The 19,371-nt window shown below is 43.0% G+C and overlaps 1 protein-coding gene across 5 annotated transcripts in view; it reads left to right on the forward strand.

Moving 5' to 3' along the window:
- Positions 1 to 19,371, forward strand: part of LOC110521846 (discs large homolog 1-like protein) — a 188,766-nt gene that overhangs the window by 116,027 nt on the left and 53,368 nt on the right. For all 5 annotated transcript variants that reach the window (XR_016495291.1, XM_090232125.1, XM_090232128.1 and 2 more), the window contains 2 exons: positions 2,631 to 2,787; positions 2,937 to 3,039. Coding sequence is in view for 4 of the 5 variants with exons in the window: in XM_090232125.1 (XP_090088251.1) it covers positions 2,631 to 2,787; positions 2,937 to 3,039 (260 nt within the window). In the remaining variant the exon portion in view is untranslated. The remainder of the gene's footprint in view (positions 1 to 2,630; positions 2,788 to 2,936; positions 3,040 to 19,371) is intronic.

Consider the following 19,371-nt stretch of genomic DNA (forward strand, 5'->3'; position numbering starts at 1 on the left):
CCACCAATAGTAAACTCAGAATCCACCATTTTCTAAGATAACCATGTTTCTGATCTAAATTAAAATATCTGGATCTGCCTGAGAAGCCCAGATCTTGGGTGAATTCCATCATCCCTGAAAAGTGTTTTCTGTTTCCAAATGGTATCAAAATTGTGGATAAAAGTAATGCCTGCAGATCGACAGACTTTCAGCCAGTCATGGAGCGCTAGCGGTCTACTGAATAAGCCACTTCTATGACCCAGTGGAGGAAGAGGGCCAGAGGTGAACGGACACTTCTTTAAGTCTTTCATCTTGTGAACAAGGTCTATCAAATATTTTTAAGCTGCTCCGATCTGGCCAACTTAATGTCATCCAACCCCACATTAACTATGACGCACACCTTCGTGAAGCAACCTGGTGATATCCTGATCTTTGCCCCAGGTACAGTCTTTGCCCCAGGTACAGATGTGTGCCTCACCATCGAACTCAACACAATCGCCGGAATGATCCGGCCTCTGTCGTGGCTCCAATCAGATTGCTAGGCCAGAGCCACAGATCTCACCTGAGAAGAGGGCTGAGACACAGGGTGCGTGCAGGCCGCAACAGCCAACAGCTCTGATCCAGAGAGCACGGCCTAGGGGAGGGGGGCCGCGGTGGTCCAGGTCTTGCCCAGACAGTTGCTTGACTAGGACAGTGAGAGGTAGCTGGATGGGTATCCACAGCCATGGAGGGAACATCTAAGTCCCCGGCAGAAGAAAGCGAGGACGGGCTCAAAGAGATTTGAGAGTCTTAAATCCGGACACGGGGGAAGAAGGCAGGCGCGCCTCGAACGATTCTTCTCTTTCTTTCTGCTTCCAATACGCATCCATTCACGCTCACCTGGAGTCGAACAATGCGCAGCCATTTTCTGGTTCAAGCTAGTATAGGGGTGCAATGGTGGAAATGTATCATAGTTGAGGAAGGTCCCATTATGATTCTCTTGGATGTTTTGATAGGAAGCATTTCAAGATGGCAATAGTCTCCAAGAATCTTTATTCCATTCAAGGTGCTCGGTCAAATGTTTTACTTCTTCATGAAGATTAATAATCCTTTCTTTAGCTGTATCAAGTTCAATACGTTTTTCACAAATCAAAGGTATCCATCGGACCTTTCCCCGCGACAACTACGAGCATGTCGCGGATTAAATTTGTTTTCACTGCTGAATGCCGACAGTCCAAGGAAACAAACATGTCCTGTTTCCGCCATTGTGAATCAATGAATGGGATGACGCTATAGCACAAAATCATTTTTGTTGAAATATTTCAGTTTTGTTGAAATATGTGACTTCTATCTCATTACTTCAGTGATGTGAGAAACGTTGTTGTTTGACGAGCAGGTGTCCACATACAAAGGTATGCTTGTCAGCAAGGGAGGTTTTTTTTAAATCAAATTTAACTGAATAGGCACAGGCAAAATCCTAGAGGAAATCCTGGTTCAGTCTGCTTTCCAATAGACACCGGGAGACAAATTCACCTTTCAGCAGGACAATAGCCTAAAACACAAGACCAAATATACACTGGAGTTGCTTACCAAGACGACATTGAACGTTCGTAATGTAAAATGGACTCGGGATAGTGAAGTAATGATGGTGAATATAAAGACGCAGCATAGCAGGGTCCTCTGCTGTCTATGTCTATGCTGCCTTTCTGAGGAAATAATGGACCAGGGGTACTCATTTGAGAAGGTCCAGTCATACAACTTTCCTAGGTGGCAATGGACCGGATGTATATTGTCATGTATCGGTGTTAGAAAATCCCCACCTCGCAACCCACGTGACCCCAGACTGTTGAAATTGTTCACACACCTCTTGTTGGTAGTTGAAAAGATAATTTCCTGCAATTGTACACATTATGCCATGGAACAAAAGGAAAATTTAGCCAGTTTTAAAACTAATTTCCAGAAATGTTCCATGTCTTGTGTGTGTTCATATGATACCAGGAGTCGAATGCCGACCGAGTTCCCCCCCAAAAAGTGCGACCCGTAGTCCGTATTGACCACGTTCTGGGTCCGGATATTGGTCCGCCTTTTGAGAATGGCTGTAACAGACCAGACAGAAGTGTAATGTTCGTAATCACCACTAGAGGGAATGCTACATCCAAAAATAGGACTGGAGTAACTAAACTTCACCTTTTGGGTCTGGGCTTCGACTTTGTGTGTGTATCAGTTTGTACCATGTGTGTGTACCACATGTACCATATGTGTGTACCACATGTAACATAGGTGTACCATATGTAACATAGGTGTGTGTGTTCTGATTTAATGGGTTGTACTTGTACTACAGTGTGGCTGTATAGTACCAACCTCTAACAATGTGTGTGTAATGCTATGTATACGGCAGGTAGCCTAGTGGTTAGAGCTTTGGGCCAGTAACTGAAAGGTTGCTTGATTAAATCCTAGAGCTGACAATGTAAAAATCTGTAATTCTGCCCCTGAGCAAGGCAGTTAACCCACTGTTCCCCGGGCGCCGTGGATGTTGATTATGGCAGCCCCCTGTGACCCTCTCTGCTTCAGAGGGGTTGGGTAAATGCAGAAGAAACATTTCAGTTGAAGGCATTCAGTTGTACAACTGACTAGGTATCCCCCTTTCCCTTATATTTGTGTGTGTGTTTCAGGGAGCGCAGGAAGGTGGTGTTACACCGTGGCTCTACAGGCCTGGGTTTTAACATAGTAGGAGGAGAGGATGGAGAGGGAATCTTTATTTCCTTTATCCTGGCTGGTGGACCTGCTGACCTCTGTGGAGAGCTCCGGAAAGGAGACCGCATCATCTCAGTAAGAACACACACACACGCGGAAATGTGATAGTCTCTTATTGATTTCTTGTGATTTATGAGTATTATTGACGAGGTTAAATTGACTGAAGATCTCCATTGACATGCCTTGTTCATTTGCTGTTCATTGATCAAACTGTGTGTGTGCAGGTAAACGGGGTTGAGCTCCACAGTGCAACCCATGAGCAGGCAGCTGCTGCTCTGAAGAACGCTGGACAGACGGTCAACATCGTAGCCCAGTACAGGCCAGAGGGTGAGAAATACTAATAGTCCTACAGCACATGTTTTGCCTGAGATCAAACAAAGACAGAAATTGACCAGAGGAGATATTTGCAGATTGATTAAGAGAGAGATCGACTGACAAAATAGAATTGAAAGAGAGCCCACTCATGGAGCCTGATGTGAGCGTGATCTGTGATGTGCGTTTGCTGTCCCCCGTGGTAACTGCAGAGTAAAAAAGGTCACAGCTCTGGTAAACAGGTTACACACACTGATTGGATTATCTACTCTGATGTCATGGCAACAGGACCCTGTTGGGGAAAGAGGTGAGAGTGGGCCTCCCTGGCAGGAGTGGAAGCCATAACACACACACTCACCTCACTCAGTGTCATGAGGGTGTGTAATTCCAAGGTTTTTCTTTATTTTTACTATTTTCTACATTGTAGAATAATAGTGAAGACGTCAAAACTATGAAATAACACATGGAATCATGTAGTAGCCAAAATAGTATTAACTATTTAAAATATATTTTATATTTGAGATTGTTTAAAGTAGCCACCCTTTGCCTTAATGACAGCTTTGCACACTCTTGGCATTCTCTCAACCAGCTTCATGGGGTAGTCACCTGGAATGCATTTAAATTAACCATGAATTCCAAGGCGATAAAAGTTCATTTGTGGAATTTCTTTCCTTCTTAATGAGTTTGAGCAAATCAGTTGTGTTGTGACAAGGTAGGGGGGGTATACAGAAGATTGCCTTATTTGGTAAAAGACAAAGTCCAAGAACAGCTCAAATAAGCAAAGAGAAATGACAGTCCATCATTACTTTAACACATAAAGATCAGTCAATATGGAAAATGTCAAGAACTTTGAACATTTCTTCAAGTGCAGTCGCAAAAACCATCAAGTGCTATAATGAAACTGGCTCTCATGAAGACCGCAACGAGAAAGGAAGACCCAGAGTTACCTCTGCTGCAGAGGATAAGTTTATTAGAGTTAATTAGATTCTCAGAAATTGCAGCCCATATAAATGCTTCAGAGTTCACGTAACAGACACATCTCAACATCAATTGTTCAGAGGAGACTGCGTGAATCAGACATTCATGGTCAAATTGCTGCAAAGAAACCATTACTAAAGGACACCAATAAGAAGAGACTTGCTTGGGCCAAGAAACACGAGCAATGGACATTAGTCCAAATGTGAGATTTTTGGTTCCAACCTCCGTGTCTTTGTGACATGCAGAGTAGGTGAACGGATGATCTCTGTGTAGTTCCCTACGTGAAGAATGGAGGAGGGGGTGTGGGGGTGCTTTGCTGGTGACACTGTATGATTTATTTAGAATTCAAGGCACACTTAACCAGCATAGCTACCACAGCATTCTGCAGCAATACGCCATCCCATCTGGTTTGCGCTTAGTGGGACTACCATTTGTTTTTCAACAGGACAATGATCCAACACACCTCCAGGCTGTGTAAGGGCTATTTGACAAAGAAGGAGAGTGATGGAGTGCTGCATCAGATGACCTGGCCTCAATCCTATTGAGCTGGTTTGGGATGAGTAGGACCACAGAGTGAAGATATTTTTTTTTTTTTAATCAGCCAACAAGTGCTTAGCATTTGTTGGAAAAGCATTCCAGGTGAAGCTGCTTGATATTTAATTTTTTTAAACTAGGCAAGTCAGTTAAGAACACATTATTTACAATGATAGCCTAGGAACAGTGGGTTAACTTCCTTGTTCAGGGGCAGAATGACAGATTTGTCAGCTCGGGGATTCGATCTAGCAACCTTCCAGTTGCTAGCCCAATGCTCCAACCACTAGGCTACCTGCCACCCCAATGATACAATGCCAAGAGTGTGCAAAGGGTTGCTAATTTGTTTAACACTTTTTGCTTGCTACATGATTTCATGTGTGTTTTTTAAGTAGTTTTTTTTCTCCAAAAAAACCCTTGAATGAGTAGGTGTCTTCAAACTTTTGACTGATACTGTACCTGAAAGTAAAGGCGTTCATCACAGTCCAACTACAGGACTATCACATTTCAGGAGAAGACCCAGATGCAGATGGTGTCGAAGTAACAAAACAAAACGGCAGGCCGTCTCGGGGTCAGGGCAGGCAGAGATCAATAACCCAGAGTGGTGTGACAAGGTACAGAACGGCAGGCCGTCTCGGGGTCAGGGAAGGCAGAGATCAATAACCCAGAGTGGTGTGACAAGGTACAGAACGGCAGGCCGTCTCGGGGTCAGGGCAGGCAGAGATCAATAACCCAGAGTGGTGTGACAAGGTACAGAACGGAAAGCCGTCTCGGGGTCAGGGCAGGCAGAGATCAATAACCCAGAGTGGTGTGACAAGGTACAGAACGGCAGGCCGTCTCGGGGTCAGGGCAGGCAGAGATCAATAACCCAGAGTGGTGTGACAAGGTACAGAACGGAAAGCCGTCTCGGGGTCAGGGCAGGCAGAGATCAATAACCCAGAGTGGTGTGACAAGGTACAGAACGGCAGGCCGTCTCGGGGTCAGGGCAAGCAGAGATCAATAACCCAGAGTGGTGTGACAAGGTACAGAACGGCAGGCCGTCTCGGGGTCAGGGCAGGCAGAGATCAATAACCCAGAGTGGTGTGACAAGGTACAGAACGGCAGGCCGTCTCGGGGTCAGGGCAGGCAGAGATCAATAATCCAGAGTGGTGTGACAAGGTACAGAACGGCAGGCAGGCTCAGGGTCAGGGCAGGCAGAGATCAATAATATAATCCAGAGTGGTGTGACAAGGTACAGAACGGCAGGCCGTCTCGGGGTCAGGGCAGGCAGAGATCAATAATCCAGAGTGGTGTGACAAGGTACAGGTCGGCAGGCAGGCTCAGGGCCGGCAGAATGGTCAAAAACAGGAAAACAGAAACTAGAAGGCGACAGGCGCAAGGGGAAAATCCACAGGTAGGCTTGACAAACAAAACAAACTGGCAACAGACAAGCAGAGAACACAGGTATAAATACACTGGGGAAGATGGGCGACACCTGGAGGGGGGTGGAGACGAGCACAAAGACAGGTGAAACAGATCAGTGTGCGACAACGACAACACTCCCCCTAACCAGGGCTTCTGTGCTACCTGCCACTGACATGAAAGTTCTTTTTCACTTCACTACGATTGGGTTACAGATTGGACACTGCAAGGCATGCTGATATTCCACTTGTCTACGGTACCTCAGCTCAGGTCATGTCTCTCACCTCTGTGGGTGTTCTGTTTGCTCTACATATCATTACCCTTTACTGTTTTTGGTCTGTCCACACTTGTTTCGGGCCCTTCAAAGGTAGAGGGGTTTTAAAGGGGTTCAGTGATTGTCAGATCTGGCCCTGACCAGAGGTTCAACCTTGACCAGGCCTCATTAAATCAGTATTACCCTATATATTTCTCTCTCTCTCTCTCTCTCTCTCTCTCTCTCTCTCTCTCATCCTCATCGTGCACTGTTGAGGGGCTGTAGAGTATCCTGCTGGCCATGTGGCTGGCTGTAGCCCCCCTTGCTGTAGGTTAAGGGTACTGAGGTGTAGTTAGTTAGTTATTTGCACATAGAGGAGTTAGTAAGTAGATAAGAGGCTTTCAACTAAATACTTCAACAGTAAAGAGTGGAGGGAGCTTGGCACCATAATGTGTCAAAGGATTCTGGGACTGAATGGGGAGTTGTAAGTACAGCTTGATCCCGATCCCGTCTCAGTTTCTAACGCCCATTTCTCGGCAGCTGAAAACCACGAAGGCAGAAAAGCCATACGGTGAGTGAGAAAACCAACCAGACAACAGAGCAGACAGGGAGTGTGTTAGCAGTGATGTGATCTATGATGAATGGTGGAGATTGTTTGTTTGATCATGGCAAACGAGACATAAATGTATGCACTTTGTGCATGGTGAGCTGCCATTTTGGAACTACACAGAAGTGAGGAGTTGGGGGATTGTGTGTGTGTGTGTGTGTGTGTGAGACTAGGGTAAGAGATTGAGATCAGTAGGGTTCAGTATTTTCCAAGTAATATTGATATGTGAATCAGTGAAGTTAGATCAGGCACTTAAGTAAAGAAAATACATTAAAGTACTACTTAAATAGTTTTTGGGGGTATCTACTTTACATTACTACTTATATTTTTGACAACTTTTACTTTTACTTCCCTACATTCTTAACAAAAATATTGTACTTTTAACTTCAAACATTTTCCCCGAATGCTTAGCAGGACAAGCACATATCAAGAGAACACATGGTCATCCCTACTGCCTCTGGCCTGGTGGACTCACTAAACACAAATGCATCTTATGTAAATAATGAGTGTGGGAGTGTGGCTGTTCATACATTTAAAAAAATAAGAACATGGTACTGTCTGCTTTGCTTAATATAAGGAATGTTCAATTACATTTACTTTTGATACTTAATATTTAATACCAAATACTGTACTTTTAGACTTTTATTCAAGTAGTATTTTACTGGCTTACTTTCAATTTTACTTGAGTAACTTTCTATTAAGGATGACTTTTGGGTACGTTTTCCTCATCTGAGATCAGGACACGTGTGGGTTTATTTATGTTATATATTGTTTTATTTGGACCTCCAATAGATTTAGCAGAAGCAGCAGCTACTCTTCTTGGGTCCACAAAAAAACACAAAACATGACAATGAATTAAACATTGATACACTGATAGACAAGGACAGTCTAAAAAAAAAAAATTCTCATAAAAACTAGAAGGGAAGCAGTTGATCTCTCATCAACCCTCAACCAGGAAAGACCGGCTTGCTTGTTAGTTCTGTATGTGCAGTTAAGGGCAAGACGTGCTGCTCTTTTGTAAGGCATCTGCAGCTTTACTAGGTTTTTCTTTGCTGCACTTGACCATATTACCCAAGATGGGACAAGACCAGAGCCTGAACAACTAGTACAGTTGATTTCTGTATCAAAAACAAAGAACATATTTTTTTATAACAGATGCAACATCTTCACAACAACTTTGTCAATATGACTTACCCATGATAGTTTACCATCCAATGTTATACCTGGGAGTTTAGCTTCCTGAACTTTCTCAATGGTCACACCCTTTATGCACAACTCCAGTTGAGGTTTAGGTCTTGAAGAATATTTTGAACCAAATACAATGCTTTTAGTTTGAGATGTATTTAAGACCCGTTTGTTATTAATCACCCATTCTGATTCTGATTGTAACTCCTTATTCAGAATTTCAGTGAGCTCACCGCACTGTACATATCTGATGTTAGAGAAGAAGCTTTCATTGAAAACACTCTCTTGGTTCCATGTGATGGCAGGTGATGTAAAGCCATAGCAAGTGAGTTATTTCAATAACAATTTATGATCAATAGCCAGGGTTGGGTAGGTTACTTTCTAAATGTAATCTGTTATAGTTACCAAAATTGTAATCAGTAACATAACTTTTGGATTACCCAAAACTCGGTAAAGTAATCTGATTACAAATGTATGTTACCAACTGAATTACATATATTGCAGGATAAATCAATGTTAAAGTTTACACAGCTGGCCATATATGGATGTTAAATTGTACTTTATGAGTTGGTTATGTAGACTTCTTCTAACCCATCGCTTTCTACTAAATATAATAATACGATTAAATTATATCTTTACCTTGAAAACCAAAGTGTAGCAGAATTCCAGTCATTCCAATAAATGTTACACCCCTTGATCATCAAGAATAGGACTTGGAAATATGAAAGTATTGTTTTACCTGAGCATGACCAAATTGTTTTACCTGAGCATGACCCCAAAACTAAGGACTTATTAGTCAGCCCTACTCTGTTGTTTATGGTTTTGTTGTCATGGAGGACTGATTGGGCTCATTGGTTCGTGTTGAAAAATAAATGCTGCACTCATGGAATGGCATGCTTTGCCAAGAGTTTGCAGAGCTTTTATCAAGGCAAAGGGTGGCTACTTTGAAGGATCTAAAATATGTTTTAATTTGTTTAAACTTTTTTGTTACTCCATGATTCCTTATGTGTTATTTAATAGTTTTAATGTCTTCACTAGTATTCTACAATGTAGAAAATAGTACACATAAAGTAGGTGTGTCCAAACTTTTGACTGGCACTGTATATATCATTTATAAATCCAAAAATAGATGTAGCAACTACAGATTACCCCTTTAAGTCTATCAAAAGTGTGCGAGTTTGAGCATGTGTCCATTAGGCCTATGGATTAATTTATTTAATCAGAATGAATTAGATTGAGCAATGAAAGCCCCACTTTTATTCCATAGGCTTGGATTCGATTGTAGCTGTTACAAGAGCGCATTTTTCACTGGCTGTCCACTGGTTTCAAAAACAATGATTGAAAGGCAACTTAAAAACTTCTTGAATTCAACCATTATTGGGTTCAAATACACATTTAAATTTGTGAACAGCCATCCACAACAACCAAAATCCGTAAGGTACAAACAACTAAATGAGAGAGCAGCAGTTTGATTCACCACAATGTAGATGTCAATAATAAGTTATATCCGTAGTATTGCCGTAGACTACACCACTACTGTCATCCTTTCCTCCAAGCGTTTATTCAAGTTGGATCATCTTTGGATGCCGACAACAGTCACACCATTAGAAGACGTAGCTTGGACTGTAGCCTACAAAAGCCTATTCCTGCTCTTTTCCCGCGATCCGTCAAACACATTTGGTGTGTCATCATAGTGGTCTCTGACTTGTGGTCAGACTCGCTCAGGCGGAACAAACTTAAACTTGCGCCTTTTTTCAATGCTGATTTGAATGTCATTGAGAAAACCGAGAAGTGTCAAAGATTTAAAGTGATCCTGGAAGTAATCATCTAGTTTTTCAAAAGTACCGGTAATCTGATTACAATATTTTTGCTGGTAGCGTAACCAATTACAGTTACCGTTCAAAAAAAAAAAATCCCTTACATGTAACGGATTACATGTAATCAATCTGTTACTCCCCAACTCTGTCAATAACATCAAAGGCTGCACTGAAATCTAACAATACAGCTCCAGCTATCATCTTATTATCCATTTCTTTTAACCAATCGTCAGTCACCTGAGTCAGTGCAATACAAGATGAGTAAACATCAATCGATCATGTAATTTCAGATATGTGAGTTTAGCCCATCCATTTGGCATATAGTTAGATAGCTAGCTTGCTTCATCAGGGATTAGGCTTTTGGAAAGAGCTTGACATCACGTTTCAAGGTAAGACCCAGATGCAGACAACGTCAAAATAACAACAGTTTATTAATCCAACAGGCGCAGGCAAAGACAGATCAAGGGCAGGCAGGGGTCAATAATCCAGATAGGTGGGGCAAAGGTACAGGACGACCGGCAGGGTCAGGGTAGGTAGAGGTCAGTAATCCAGATAGGTGGGGCAAAGGTACAGGACGACAGGCAGGGTCAGGGTAGGCAGAGGTCAGTAATCAAGATAGGTGGGGCAAAGGTACAGGACGACAGGCAGGCTCAGGGTCAGGGTAGGCAGAGGTCAGTATTCCAGATAGGTGGGGCAAAGGTACAGGACGACAGGCAGGCTCCGGGTCTGGGTAGGCAGAGGTCAGTAATCCAGATAGGTGGGGCAAAGGTACAGGACGACAGGCAGGATCAGGGTAGGTAGAGGTCAGTATTCCAGATAGGTGGGGCAAAGGTACAGGATGACAGGCAGGCTCAGGGTCAGGGCAGGCAGAAAAGGTCAAAACCAGGAAAACTAGAAACCAGGAACAATCGAGAGACAGGAACAGAGGGAAAAACACTGGTAGGCTTAACCAAACAAAACAAACTGGAAACAGGAGATAAAGGACTGTGAGACATGGGTTTAACTCTGGACACTTGATTGGTGGGGTGTATACAAAGGGTACGGGGCAACAGAAGACGAACAGCAGAGGCCAATGGGCCGATAAACCTGGTGGGGAGTTTGCGAGATTCCACCCGGAGGGGCAGATCCCGGGTGGATAGCCATACCTTCTGCCCGAGACGATACCGGGGAGCCGGGGTCCGATGGCGATCCGCTTGTCCAGAGCATTCTGGACCTCAGACTGGGGTGAAGGTTCACCTTCCAACAGGAAAGCAACCCTAAGCACACTCCAAGAAGACTAGATGCTGTAATCACTGCCTAAGGTGCTTCAACAAAGTACTGAATAAAGGGTCTGAATACTTATGTAAATGTGATATTTCCGTTTTTTTTATACATTTTGCAAAAATGTTTGTTTTGCTTTGTTATTATGGGGTATTATGTGTAGATTGAGATAATTAAAAAATATATATGTATTTTAGAATAAGGCTGTAATATATGGGTTATTCTTAACCTTTTCCTTGGTAGTTTATAAGAAATATAATATGGAATATGATGCTTTAATTATACAACCACTTTCCTCACTTTCTCAGTCTACTTCTAGCATGTTTTCATCTGTCTGTTTTTCATCTTGCACTCCTCTTTTCGTTTATTCTGCATGCACAAGCAGGCCCACGTCGTGTAGGACTGGAGATGCATCCCCAAGGCCTCATTTGGTTCAATTTTCACTCTGACACAAAATGTCACAGACACAAACCGTAGCTGGTAGTACAGATCTCCCACACAGCACACAGGCAGCTCATTAGGGTAGTGTTTCTCCAGTCCTCGAGAAGCCCCAACAGCACACATTTTTGTTGTAGCCCCGAAAAGCATACCTGATTCAACTTGTCTACTAATCATCGAGCCCTAAATGAGTTGAATCACCTGTGTGAGTCTGTCTTTTTTGCTCATTTTTATCAAGTGTGCCAATAATTGTTGACCTGACTGTACGTATACCATAGTAGCACTATATAAGGGGACTAAGAGAGAGAGAGAGAACTGTGTTTTTAAACTGGGCCCCAGTCCCCAGGCCTCTGAGTGTTACTCACTGGTCTAACTGACATGGATGCTAATTGCACCGTCCTCAATGAAAATGCAAATTAAAGATTTAATTCATTAACGAGCTGCAGACTGTTTTCCTGGGCATTCAATGCAATTAAAGGACATGCCGTCGGTGCAGCAGTGCCATCACAGCCGATATAGAGCCATTTAACTGTAGTGAGTTATATATGAACAGTTGTATGTGTATGATTTGTCTGCTGTTTGTCCTTATCATTCATGTGGCAATCAGCAGTTGAAACAATAACAACGCCTCTCCCTGCCCCTGTTCAGTAAAAAGCTGAGGGAAGGAGCTGGCAAAATGTTCAAATTCATAGACAGGCTGCAAGGACTGACCACCCATGATATCAAAATTATAGTTTAAACTATGTTTTGAGGCTATATGGCATTTGTTTAAATTTGCATTATTTACAAACATTTAAATAAAACAAGCTTATATCCGGGGTTCTGATGGGGTAAGACAGTTCAACTAAGCTCAAGAGGCATATAAATTATATTCTTCAAAGAATCAATGGGTGCATATCATTAATACAAATACAAAAAAAATGGATGCCTTAACTGCATATTGCCCCTTTAACTACAGTGCATTCGGAAAGTATTCAGACCCCTTCCCTTTTTCTACATTTTGTAACATTAGTCTTATTCCTAAATGGATTCAATTAATTTTACACACAATACTCCATGACGACAAAGCGAAAACCGGTGTAGGGATATTTTAGCAAATGTATAAAATAAAAAAAAATAGAACAGAAATACCTTATTTACCAAAAACCCAATGGTCACTCTGACAGAGCTCCAAAGTTCCTCTGTGGGGACAGGAGAACCTTCGTGAAGGAAAACCATTTCTGCAGCACTCCACCAATCAGGCCTTTACGGTAGAGTGGCCAGACGGAAGACACTCTTCAGTAAAAGGCACATAACAGCCCACTTGGAGTTTGCCAAAAGGCACCTAAAGGACAAGATTCTCTGGTCTGATAAAACCACGATTGAACTCTTTGGCCTGAATGCCAAGCGCCATGTCTGGAGAAAACCTGGCACCATCCCTACGGTGAAGCATGGTTGTGGTAGCATCATGCTGTGGGGATGTTTGTCAGTGGCAGGGCCTGGGAGACTAGTCAGGATCGAGGGAAAGATGAACTGAGCAAAGTACAGAGAGAACCTTGATGAAAACCTGCTCCAGAGTGCTCAGACTGGGGCGAAGGTTCACCTTCCAACAGGACAACGACCCTAAGCACCCAGCCAAGACAACACAGGAGTGGCTTCTGGACAAGTCTCTGAATGTCCTTGAGTGGCCCAGCCAGAGCCCAGACTTGAACCCGATCTAACATCTCTGGAGAGTCCTGAAAATAGCTGTGCAGTGACGCTCCCCATGCAACCTGACAGAGCTTGAGAGGATCTGTAGAGAAGAATGGGAGAAACTCCCCAAATACAGGTGTGCCAAACTTGTAGCGTCATACCCAAGAAGGCTTGAGGCTGTAATCTCTGCCAAAGGTGCTTCAACAAAGATCTGAGTAAAGAGTCTGAAAACTTATGTAAATGACATATTTCAGTTTTTTTGTTTTAATACATTTTTGGGTATTGTGTGTAGCTTTGATGAGGGAAAAAAATATTGAATCCATTTTAGAATAAGGCTGTAACCTAACAAAATGTTGAAAAATTCGGAATACTTTCCGAATTAACTGTATGTCTGCTGTTTACTTTTTTCCTCTCACCTCGACACCAACACTTTGAAAATACAAGGACGTGTCCAAATCCATATCAAGAACCGACCGACATAGATACTTCCACAGTGTAAAGTCATGGCCACTTCGGCTCCGTCATTTTAAGTGGTTTAGTGACAGCATTCCCTGTTTCCGGTTTCTGGTTGATGACAACAGCTACACAAATATGACAACAGGTTGAGTTAATTTTACGATGTTGACGTAGATATTATTTTGAGAAAAACAAGGCCGTTTGAGGCCACTGTAGTAATTTGAAAAAAGGCCATTGACACCCGCTATGGGTTCTAAAGGGTTAAACCAGAATACACCATTTCCACATCCCCTATTATGTTTCAAGGCTGTGCCAGCCCAAATGATACAGGCTGGGGTGGCTGGGGTATGGTAATGCGTTAGCAGAGTAGAGAGTTCTCCAGCCCCACACCCGTCACTAGTCATACCCAGCCAAGTGATTTGGAAGTAAAATACCAGGCAGCCTGTGCATATGTTGTGGCTGTAATGCCTAATTCCCTGCATGCATTAGCAGTCAGATGTGAGGGAATAATGGGGACTTAATGCTGGGCTGTGTTTGGCTGAGGCGGTTGTACTCACTCTCTCCTTCCCTGGCACTTAGCTAAAGACCTTTAGTCTGGGAGGGCTGTTGTGTGTGTTAAAGTGTGCGTGCTTGCGTACATGTGTAGGTTGAGGGTGTTCATAGATCATGCTGGTGTTTGGTCAGAGAGAGGGTCTCTTCATCTAGTTGACCAGAGGACCAGTGGGTTCCCAGACCTGGTACAGTCTTGCTATAGTTACTTATTCTGGTACACAGAGAACAGCACCGCACATGCCATGCCTGATGATCCACAGAGACTTGTTCTGTCTCCCAGCTGAAACAGCAGATGTGCTTAATGACTGTGTATGCAGGGGTGGGCAATTCCAGTGCTGAAGGGCCTGATTGGTGTCACAGTTTTGCCCCAGCCCCAGCTAACACACCTGACTCCAATAATCACCTAATCATGATCTTCAGTTTAGAATGAAATGTGATTAAATCAGCTGTGTTTGCTAGGGACGGAGAAAAAATGTGACACCAATCAGCCCCTCGAGGACTGGAGTTGCCCACCCCTGGGTAATGGGTTACTGGGTTCGCTGCAATGTGTGTGTCTGACTGAGCCTGCCGTGCTCAGTCAGGGGAACCAGGTATAGACTTCCTACACAGAGGCTGAGTCCCGATCCAAAGGCATCGGCCTTGTCGATACCTCTCATTCTACCTTCCCTTCAGCCAAATTGAAATGAGATGAATCGACACAATGTTGGATAGTACTGTTTTCCTAAGTGCTCTTTCTAATAAAAGGACAACGATTTGACCTACAACTGGATCGTATTGTTGGAAGTTGGTTGTGTCAGTCAGACAGACAGTTAAATCACTGTGCCACTTACAGTTCCTGTTGATCCACTCCAAAACAGCACACTTTGATCAGCACGACTTAAGTGAGCTCAGGGATCTGTGCCTAATGGTTGGAGGTATGTGTGTGTGTGTGTGTGTGTGTGTGTGTGTGTGTGTGTGTGTGTGTGTGTGTGTGTGTGTGTGTGTGTGTGTGTGTGTGTGTGTGTGTGTGTTTTAACACCCTAATGGGATGGCTGCGGTATTAGTCAGTGTTATGTACACTGCACTGGAAGAGCTTAAAAGCAGACAGACATACACAAAGACAGGCTGAGTGTTAGTCTTTCAGGAGCTGGGCTTAGGTGTTGCTGTAAGAGATTAAACATGAGATCTGCCTGCCTGCTCATGGTACAATAATCGCTAAACTCTTAGTTGATTTTGTCACAAATCTGAGAGTGTTGATACTATACTCTCCTATATGGGGTTGCTTTCTCTCTCTCCTATGCCGTTTGAACACTGTAGAAATGCTGCCTTTATTCTCTACTGTCGGATTTCCTTTCTCCCTAGAACATTACATGAAATGTAATTTCATTCGATTGTTATACTATACATCATTAAGCGGCAGCACTAATGGAGTCAATGGTCTGAATGTGAAACTGAATGATGATTGATGGTAAAAGAGGAAACTGGAGTCCTGAGAAACAATCAATGTTTCACAGATCCTTTTGCCCTCTATTGATGTGCACAGAAGGAGCACAGACAGTACTTAAAGGGATACAGCCAGGCTAGTATAAGCATTGATAACCCTAAAGCAATGCCGTCCAATGTCACTCACTTCACGCTGTCTAAATTGTAGGCCAAAATCATCAACTCATAATAACTTTGCCCATCGCTTTCGCTAAATATAAGACAGTGTTGTAAAAATACTTGAAAGTACTACTTCAGTACTTTACTATTTATATTTTTGGACAACTTTTACTTTTACTTCACTACATTCCTAAAGACAATAATTAACTTTTTACTCCATACATTTTCCCTGAAAAGTACTCATTACATTTTGAATGCTTAGCAGGACAGGAAAATGGTTTAATTCACACACTTATCAAGTGAACATCCCTGGTCATCCCTACTGCCTCTGATCTGGTGGACTTACTTAACAGGGTGAGTGTTGGAGCGTGCTCCTGTCTATCCATAAATAGAGTAAAATAGTGCCTTCTGGTTTGCTTAATATAAGGAATTTGAAAGGATTTATACTTTTACTATTACTTTTGATTATTAAGTATATTTTAGCAATTTTACTGGGTGATTTTCACTTTTACTTCTATTAAGGTACTTTTACTAAATTATGACAATTGGGTACTTTTTCCACCACTGGACTTTGATATTCTGTGTATCAGAAACCCATACTAAGCAGCGGGGGGAGAAATGCAGTGAAGACACTGAGATAGAAAGTTTCAGCCATGTTAGGAACCAGGCCGTCTACCCATCAGAAGGCTTCAGCCGCAGCTGGCCCAGAATAGCTCAGGAGAGAATGGGTGTAAGACAACCAGAAGTGTTTTTTAGCAATTACAGTTGATATCATCATTGTACCATGCTTGAGTTGGCATCAGTGTCGCTGCTGAGACATTGTAAGACAACCAGTTTGTGGCGTAAAAGCTTTCCCCCAGAGAGTAATATTGTTACTGAACGATCTTGTTTAAGACTGAGCTGGCCATTTATCCAAATGGGTGACACTTCCTTCACAAAAACAACAACATTGAACTGTGCAAAAAATACCATAAAATTCGGTATGCACTGCAGCATGATTTATGCAGTAGATTTTCTGCAACAATGTCCACGAGAGGGAGATTTTAGATTGTCTGTCAGTTTGTGGTGTTTGTAGACAAGGAGGGATTGGAACCAGATCATAGTATGAATAAAACCATTGATCCAAACTATTGTCAGCCTAACCTGGAAGACATTAAGTATGAGTTGTTTTGTCAGGATAGCCTTCTGGACTTTAAACACATACTAGAGTACTATTCATTAGCTTTCACCTTCTATTCCTTCTCTCCTCTTCTCTCTTTCTCTCAATCGCTCTGAATGTAATCTGAGTAAGATTAGATCTTCCCATCCCAACGCACTACAGAACAAACACACACACACACTCATACACACACATTCAAGGTTGTCATTTAAAAAATCTTGAAGTATCACTTTAATAAACAAAATAAAATATATATTTTCATTATACTACTGTCATCAACATTTTTATTAATTTTAACACTTTAAAATTGACATCAATAATTGCAAAACTCAACCAATTGCAAAACTCTAAGTTCTTAGAATGGAAATTCTTCATACACCCATGACTTGTATTACTATTCTGAACCATGTTATGTGATAGTGATGACTGTAAATTGCAGCCTTGGCATGTCAGTGTCAGATTGGAGAGAGAGAGAGAGCACCATCTGTGTGTGTGAGATGGAGGCTGCCAGTGTGGGGCCAGTGTGCCAGGGCAGGGACCCAGACCCAAACTGGGGCAGGAGCACAGGGGGGCAGAGCTGGGCTCCGGAACAACCAATACCCTTCTACATAATTAACGGTGTGTGTGTGTCAAATCAAATTGTATTGGTCACATCCATGTGTTTAGCAGATGTTATCGCGGTTGTAGCGAAATGCTTGTGCTTCTAGCTCTGACAGTGCAGTAATATCTAACAAGTAATATTTAACAGTTTCACAACATATACCCAAAATACACATAAATTTAAGTAAGAAATGGATTAAGAATATATATATACATATATGTCAGACCGGCATTGGACTAAGATACCGTAGAATAGTATAGAGTACAGTTTACACACATGAGATGAGTAATGCAAGATACGGAGACATTATTAAAGTGGCTAGTGCTTCATTTCCTTAAAGTGGCCAGTGATTCCTAATCTATAGGCAGCTGCCTCTGATGTGCTGGAGATGGCTGTTTAACAGTCAGTGGTGTAGTATAGAATACAATACAGTATATAGTACATATGAAATGGGTGATGCAATATGTAAACACAATTTAAAAGTGACTAAGATACCTTAGAATTGTGTGGAGTGCAGTTTATACACATGAGATGAGTAATGCAAGATACGGAGACATTATTAAAATGGCTAGTGGTCCATTTCTAAAAATGGCCAGTGATTCCTATTCCAGGTCTATAGGCAGCCGCCTCTGATGTGTTAGTGATGGCTGTTGATGGCAGTAGTCTGATGGACTTGAGATAGAAGCTGTTTTTCAGTCTTTCGATTCCAGCTTTGATGCACCTGTACTGACCTCGCCTTCTGGATGATAGCGAGGTGAACAGGCAGTGGCTCGGGTGGTTGATGTCCTTGATGATCTTTTTGGCCTTCCTATGGCATCGGGTGCTGTAGGTGTCCAGGAGGGCGGGATGTTTGCCACCGGTAATGCGTTGGGCAGACCGCTCCACTCTCTGGAGAGCTTTGCGGTTGTGGGTGGTGCATTTGCCATACCAGGCCTTCAGAAGGCCTGACAGGATGCTCTCAATTGTTCATCTGTAAAAGTTTGTGAGGGTTTTAGGTGTTAAGCCAAATTTCTTTAGCCTCCGGAGGTTGAAGAATCGCTGTTGCCCCTTCTTCACCACACTGTCTGTGTGGGTGGACCATTTCAGTTTGTCTGTGATGTGTATGCCGAGGAACTTGAAGCTTTCCACCTTCTCCACTGCGGTCCAATCGATGAAGATTAGGGGGGTGGTCCCTCTGCTGTTTCCTGAAGTCCACGATCATATCCTTAGTTTTGTTGACGTTGAGTGAGAGGTTATTTTCCTGGCACAATACTCCCAGAGCCCTCACCTCCTCCCTGTAGGCTGTCTCGTCATTGTTGGTAATCAAACCTACCACTGTTGTGTCGTCTGCAGACTTGATGATTGAGTTGGAGGTGTGCTTGGCCACGCAGTCATGGGTGAACAGGGAGTACAGGAGGGGGCTGAGCACGCACCCTTGTGGGGCCCCAGTGTTGAGGATCAGCGGAGGGGAGGTGTTGTTTCCTACCTTCACCACCTGTGGGCGACCCGTCAGGAAGTCCAGGACCCAGTTGCACAGGGCGGGATTCAGACCCAGGGCCTCAAGCTTGATGATGAGCTTGGAGGGTACTATGGTGTTGAATGCTGAGCTATAGTCAGCATTCTTACATATAGGTAAGCCACTTGTCCAGATGGGACAGGGCAGTGTGCAGAGTGGTGGCGATTGCATCGTCTGTGGATCTATTGGGGTGGTAAGCAAATTGAAATGGGTCTAGGGTGGCAGGTAAGGTGGAAGTGATATGATCCATTTCTCTAGGTGTGTGTGCGCAAGCAAGCGTGTGTGTGTGCGCCAGTGTTTAATTTGGTCAACAATAACTATGACAAAAAATGAATGATGATAACGAGACGAGATGCACCCTC

This window comes from Oncorhynchus mykiss, chromosome 4 (genome assembly GCF_057628025.1).
Source record: "Oncorhynchus mykiss isolate SJ-2025 chromosome 4, ASM5762802v1, whole genome shotgun sequence".
NCBI classification, from domain to species: Eukaryota; Metazoa; Chordata; class Actinopteri; order Salmoniformes; family Salmonidae; genus Oncorhynchus; species Oncorhynchus mykiss.